The 7,500-nt window shown below is 41.4% G+C and overlaps 1 protein-coding gene across 1 annotated transcript in view; it reads left to right on the forward strand.

Annotated features, from left to right (window-relative positions):
- Window positions 1-7,500, forward strand: part of LOC109834834 (lysophospholipid acyltransferase 1-like) — a 24,630-nt gene that overhangs the window by 16,683 nt on the left and 447 nt on the right. Inside the window, 3 exon segments of the mRNA XM_020402852.1 lie at window positions 5,112-5,197; window positions 6,150-6,213; window positions 6,428-6,546. Of these exon segments, the coding sequence (XP_020258441.1) occupies window positions 5,112-5,197; window positions 6,150-6,213; window positions 6,428-6,546 (269 nt within the window).

The following is a 7,500-nucleotide window of genomic DNA, read 5'->3' on the forward strand; positions in this document are numbered from 1 at the left end:
CTCCCACCACCCCTGACAGAACCCTGCCATCACCGTGTCGAACCTCGAGTTTGACATGGATTCCCTCGACTCAGTCCTCGAACTGATGACAGGAAGAGTATATATCTCACGGCGATGAGATATATTACTGTTTTTTATTCTTGTTTCCTCTGAGAAACGAGAGTTTGTCTGAAATCTTACCCTTGTTGTGTAGCAGAGGTGCTGCCAAAATTTTCAATGCACATAACAAGGGTCAGAAGAGACGATGACTAGGTGTTGGGTCTGAAGCTTGATCAATGGAGGAGATTATCAAGAAGTTGAACCCCGCGGAGGTATCAACTTTGATGAAGCTGATGAAATTGTCGGCTGGTGAGAGCATGACAAAACCATCCAAGAAGTTGGAACTTCCTACCATAGATCTGAAGCTGGATGGACCTAGTACGTACCTGAGCTGGTCACGGCGGGGGGGATATACCCTTGCAGGGCGAAATCTGGAGGATTATCTGACAGGCGAGGTGACAGAGCCAGAGGAGGACTCAGAGGGAAGAGATGAGTGGAAGTCCACTCATATGTTGGTGTACATCTGGCTTCTCAACTCGTTGGTCCCGACGATCACCGTCACGGTGGATGGCATTGAGAAGGTGAAGGACGTCTGGGAGAAGTTGAGGAGGACATATGATGAAGTGGGGAATAACCTGAGGGTATTCCAGATTAAAGAAGAGATCGACACCACAGTCCAGGGAGAGAGGACTGTACAGGAATATGCTACAGAGTTGGAGCGCATGTGGCTGGATTATGATTATTTTACCCCCTGGGCTAGCTGCAAGGACCCGGGATGTAAAGAGCGGGAGGCCTTTCTACAGGAGAGGACTATGGTGTTTCTCAAGGGATTGACATCAGAGTTCGCTCAGCGAATCGCGGAGACTCGTATTCGGCTACAGACGGGGACAGGTGGACTTCCTGTGGTGAAGTCAGCACTAGCAGCCTCTAGTAACACTGGATCTAGGGGAGAGACTCGACAATGCTACAACTGCGGTGCGGTGGGTCATCTAAGACATGCTTGCACCAAGCCATCCAAGGAAAGAGATTCGTGTGGACGTGGATAGTTCGGAGGTCATGGTCGTGGTCGTGGGGGTCGACGAGGTGGAAGAGGAGCAGGGAATCGGGTGAATCTGACGGTAGCAGAGGAAGAAGAAGCTGAGGTGGTCTTTACAGAGGAGGATCGTGCTCTCCTGACGATACTCAGAAAAAAACAGCAAGTAGCAGGGGATGGAGACTTGAGGAGTGGGACTGAGGAGGCATCCACTTCGTTCTTCGCCAGAGGTAACACTGCTACCTATGCTCATCCGACCAAAGGTACTGATAACATACATGCTCTTGCTTTTATGTCTCCCGACAGATCATCATAGTGGATAGTCGACTCCGGTGCGTCTTGCCATGTGACAGGTAATGCTAGTGAGTTCTCATCATATACTCACTTAGCATCGCCTGATAGTATTCAAATAGCTGATGGTATATTTTAGCCGGTGGTTGGTAAGGGTACAGTAGGGACTGGACTCAGCTTTGGTGTCAATGGTAGAGAAAGCAGGAGTAGGATCTGAAATGAGTGCCGAGAGTGAATTGATGCTTCATCACCAGCGCTTGGGACACTCATCCTTTGGTACTTTAAGTAGATTGTATCCATCTTTATTTGAGAAAGCAAATAAAGAGAAACTTGTGTGTGATGCATGTAAGTTGGGAAAGCTTACTAGAAGCTCTTATGTTAGTTCTGATCATAGGAGTTCTCATGCATTTGATCTGATACATTCAGATGTTTGGGGGCCTTGTTCCACAAGTTCTATGAACGGATACAAGTATTTTGTTACATTCATTGATTGCTTCTCTCGTGTTACTTGGTTATACCTGATGAAGAATAAGAGTGAAGTGTTTGGCTGCTTTCAAAACTTTCATAGGTATGTTCAGACTAAATATGGAGCAGTGGTGAAGGTATTGAGATCTGATAATGGGACAGAGTACACCAACAGGGTGTTTGGAGAATACTTATCATCTCAGGGAATACAACACCAGATTACATGTCCATACATACCAGCTCAGAATAGGGTAGCGGAAAGGAAGAACAGGCATCTTTTAGAGGTTGCTAGAAGTATGATGATCTCTATGAATGTCCCAGAAACATTGTGGGGGCAAGCAGTATTGACTGCAGCGGCGCTGATCAACAGAATACCCTCTGAAAGGAGATAATGGTGGGATTCTTCCACTGAAAGTATTTGGTTGTGTGTGCTTTGTGAAGGATAACAGACCATCAGTCGGGAAGCTTACCCCTAGAGCGGTGAAGTGTATTTTTGTGGGATATTCTGCTACTCAAAAGGGATATGTTTGCTGGAGCCCGATGGAGAAAAGGCTGTTCGTGAGCATGGATGTGTACTTTCGTGAATTTGAGCCATATTACACACAGAGGGTACCCTCATCCGTTGGTGACTCGCCCAATACTGGAATTATGAGGCGAGAAGGGGAGAATGGTGAGAGGCAGATGAATAATGTAGAGAATAATGTGGAGAAATCGATTTCTATAACGATTCCTTGGGAAGGAGAATTGGTTGAGAAGGAGCAGGAGAATAAAGAAGAAGAGGATAAGGAGACAAGAGGTGTTAGGCCCACGGCTCAGGGGGAGCTACTTACCTATAGTAGGAAGGAGAAGCAAATTGCGGAAACAGTACCTACAGTGTCACTAGTGCCAAGTCCCTTATCAACGCCTGTCCCGACTCCTGAGACACCTACACCACCATCAGATTCCTCCCAAGGTGATATCATTCCTCTCCTTACTCCTCCCACACCAATGTTAGTACGGAGGACTACTCGCAGCAATGCGGGATATCCTCCCGATAGATATGGTTGGGATCTTGTCCAGTTTGTATCATATTCTAATATTCACCCTGCACATGGAGCATTTATTGCACCATTGGATTCTGTTACTATACCTAACAATTGTCAGGTTGCTAAGAAGGACCCAAAGTGAAAAACAGCTATGCATGAGGAGTTAGGAGCTCTTGAGAAGAACCGCACTTGGGAGCTAGTAAAATTACCAGAAGGGAAGAGAGCAGTTGGGTGTAAGTGGGTCTTCACTGTGAAGCAGAATCCAGATGGACAAGTCGAGCGCTACAAGGCTCGTCTGGTGGCAAAAGGGTATAGTCAGACATATGGCATCGATTATGATGAGACTTTTGTACCGGTAGCGAAGATGAGCACTGTTCGGACCTTAATCTCTCTGGTAGTAAATGGTGGATGGAAGCTACACCAACTAGATGTGAATAATGTATTTCTTCATGGAGATCTAGTGGAGGAGGTATACATGGAGATACTTCCAGGATTCAGTACAGATCAGACAGTAGGAAAGGTCTGCAGATTGAAGAAGTCTCTCTATGGGTTGAAGCAGTCTCCTCGTGCTTGGTTTGACAGATTCAGAAGGGCTATGATTGGTATGGGGTACCAGGAGATCAACGCCGACCATACCGTGTTCTTTCGACGGAGTGGAGGCCACATTACCATGCTTGCGGTATATGTGGATGATATGATTATTACAGGGAATGATTTGAAGGAGATTGCCCAACTCAAAATAAAACTGGGTAAGGAATTCGAGGTGAAAGATCTTAGCTTGCTTCGATACTTTCTTGGAATAGAAATAGCTCGAGGAGCGGAGGGAATCGTCCTATCCTAGAGAAAGTATGCACTTGATCTTCTCAAAGAGACAGGGATGTTAGGGTGAAAACCTGTAACTACACCGATCGTCCAGAAGTTCAAGCTAGGTGCTGAGGCTGGAGAACCAGTTGATCGTGACAGATACCAGAGGCTGGTGAGAAGGTTAATCTATTTGAGTCACACACGTCCTGATATCTCTTTTGCAGTGAGCGTGGTGAGTCGCTACATGCACGATCCGAGGAAGGGTCATATGGATGCAGTGTACCAGATTCTGAGATATTTGAAGAGTGCCCCCGGAAAGGGGTTGATATTCAGAAAGAATGGACATGTGAGCATCGAGGGTTATTGTGACTCTGATTGGGCTAGCTGTGCTGATGACAAGAGGTCCACCTCAGGATATTGTATCTTTATAGGAGGCAACTTGGTCTCGTGGAAGAGCAAGAAGCAATCAGTGGTAGCGAGATCAACAGCTAAAGCAGAGTATAGAGTCATGGCCTTAGGGGTTACAGAGTTGTTGTGGTTGAAGAGTATGCTAGTGAAGCTGAAGCTGGATCAAGGAGCCAAGATGAAGCTGTGGTGTGATAACAAGTCAACCATCAGTATTGTCAACAACCCAGTGCAGCATGATAGAACCAAACACATCGAGATCGATAGGTTTTTCATCAAAGAGAAGTTGGACAATGGACTACTTGAGTTAAGTCATGTTCTAACTAAGGATCAGGCAGCAGATTGTCTGACTAAAGGACTTAGCTCAGTAGATATGATTAGAGGATGTGACAAGATGGGCTTAGTGGATATCTTTCGCCCATCTTGAGGAGGAGTGTTGAGATATTAGTAATAGATAGGGTGTTATTTGTAAGTTATGTTGTAGGGGTCTATATAAGCCCAAAAGATTTCATAATACAATTAGGGTTTCTATTTCAACCGTAACCATAACAAAATTATGTTCCTATTGTCTGTAATCGTCACAAGGAGGTAGTCCTGTATCTCATTCACACTTATATGCAGACATTCAGGCCTGGATGTGCACAAACAAGTGCTTTCGTTTTCATCCTAGAGTTGCACAGTAGAACATGAACACACTAGTCATTTTGTGATTGAATTTCTGTCTGTGGTGGCTGTGTTGTGCTCATACATGCTTGTGTGAGTATGTGTACATGTGTATGTGTATTTGTGATTGTTCATGCGTGCCTATGTTCATGTCCACGGTGCATGTATGTGGACACTGGACAGACGCAGCAGATGTTATTGTTGTAATAACTGTAGTTTCTTCTGCTGACCTTTGCATATCTACTTCTGACACCCTGATGACAGAATTATAAGTTATATTAAACCTGTAAGTTTGCTGCAGATGTTTCTGCTGAGCTTTGCATATCTACATCTGACGTCCTGATGGCAGAATTATAGGTTATATTAAACCTGTAAATTTGCTGCAGATGTTTATGATAGACTCGTTCAGAAAGGAAAGAAACCTGGATTCTTTCAGTTGCTGGCTACACAAACTATCAGTGCTATCTGGCATGTGAGTATATTTTTCTTGTTCCTTTTTTTTTTTCTTTTTTCTTTTTTCGTTCTTTGTTTGGTCAGATGATGGCTGCATTCTCCTATTTTTCTTTTGAACCTTTGGGCGAAATAATCATTAAGGAGTTTGATGTTTAACGATTCACATAGTTAATGGAAGAAAACATTTTTCTTTCTTCTATTGTATGCGATTTTGTTTATTTTCTTAAAAAAGAATTGTTAATACATGATGTTGGTTTTTTTTAAAGAACAGTATAATCTTAAATTTTTGTTATACACCCATGTTTTTTATATGTTATAATTCATTGAGGCGGCGGTCATTTTTATTTGACAAATTAGATGCTTGATACTATACACAAAAAGACTCTGTAGACAATAGCCGGCCATCATGAATTTTTGTTAGAGTAGTCGATTTCTTTAATGGGTGGGGGGTTATATGACTTCTTCGATTCTTCATTATTCTAAGCATATTCCCATTGATAGTTGATTTTGATAAATTTTATTCATTGATACCTATTCATTGGAAATTGATAAATATTGATATTGCTTGTTTTCTATGCACCTTTTCACTTAGGGGCTGTTTGTTTTGGTTTTTTTGCCTCGGGGAGGGGGTGGAAAGCTGCCATTATGACAGCTTTCTCCCCAAAACGCCTTCCCCGAGGTAAAATACTCAAAACAAACAGCCCCTTAGTTGATGGGTTATCTTAAATATACCCCTCCAATCATCCTGTTTAGAGATTTATCCCCCCAAACATGCAATGATTTTGGGGAACAATTTTAAAAATTCTCTAGATATAATAGATTTGAGTTATCCAAACCCCTTAGTTAATATTGATCCAAATCTGGAAATTTTAGTTAAAAGGATCTATTGGCAAGTATAGATGGATATCTAATTTGCTTCTGTTTATTGTTGTGAATGCTTAGAGCAACTTTTTTTTTGGTTTTTTGTGAAGGGATTATATCCAGGATACATCATATTTTTTGTTCAAACAGCATTGATGATTGCGGGTTCACGAGGTATTTCTTTCCCAGGCAGTGTGATCATTCATACGGAGTTGGCTGAATTGCAGTCCTTGTTTTTAGTTTGTTTCTAGGCTTCTCTTTTCTGCAGAGCCAGTCTTCTTTCAAAATAATAAAATAAAACAGAACAATTAAAATAAGTAGATGTTCCCTTTTTTTTTAAGTTTTCCTTTGCCCTGATTAACTTATACCCTTTCTCTCGCTTGAACAGTAATCTACAGATGGCAGCAGGCTATTTCCCCAAAAAATGAGGCGGCCAGAAAAATGCTTACCTTGACCAACTTTGCATATACCTTAGTAGTTCTGAATACTTCATGCATCGGTTTTCAGGTCAGTGCTTTTGTCCATGTACTTTCTAATTTTCCCCCAGTCCTCTTCCTTTTTTTTTAAAGTTTTATTTCAACCGGTTTGGATTAAATCCTTGGGAAACAAGAAGTATTACATTTTGTTGCGGATTAAACTTTGACTAAAATTCCATTCCCATCATATCCACAGTAAACTGAGTGACTTACAGTGAAAATCTCATTGTTGTCTTGATTGTTTCTCTGACTTTTGTTCATAGCTTGTCAGTCAATTGAAACTTCTCAACTAGAACTGGGATAATTGTCCAAGTTGAACAATATTTGTAAAACTTGCAACCGTTAGTTCAGATAATGTGAGATAAATGGGAAAAGTGAAATTAGAAATTATTCTTTGCAAAAGTATCGCATTAAAATTTTGTCCTACTTTCTTTTTTAATCGGATAAGGGTTACTTTCGGTTTAGTACCCTACAGTGTCATTTATTTTTGTTCTGTAGTACTCTAAAGCTTGTACCCGTTATAATGACACCTTTGATACCTTTTGTTATGTTATCTTTAGAATTTTTGTTAAAATTAGATCATGCTACTATCACAAGTTTGCTTGTGGAAAATTTTATCCTTATTTTAAAAAGAATTTCTCTGAATCCTCTTCTTTCTATTTAAGAGGGAACTCATTCTTGTCTTTTTCTACATTTTTTTCTCTGTCTGTTTATCTATCACATGATTTAGGTTGGTTTTGATCGCCTAAAAAGAAAATTCGACATGGAAGTGAGGAATATCTGCCTCCCAAAAATTTAAGGGTTTAGGCTTACAAAAAGATAAAATTTTGTGTAGCGTGAGAAGAAGTTCGTAGTGGCTAAAATGTCATTTCATGTCCTCCCCATTAACAACACAATTGTCTCTTAAAAAATTCAGGATACTTGTCCGAAACTTTAAACACCAAGATATTAAACTAATAAAGTGGGCAAAATTTTGGAGCATTAA

The sequence above is a fragment of the Asparagus officinalis genome, chromosome 1 (assembly GCF_001876935.1).
Source record: "Asparagus officinalis chromosome 1, Aspof.V1, whole genome shotgun sequence".
NCBI lineage: Eukaryota > Viridiplantae > Streptophyta > Magnoliopsida > Asparagales > Asparagaceae > Asparagus > Asparagus officinalis.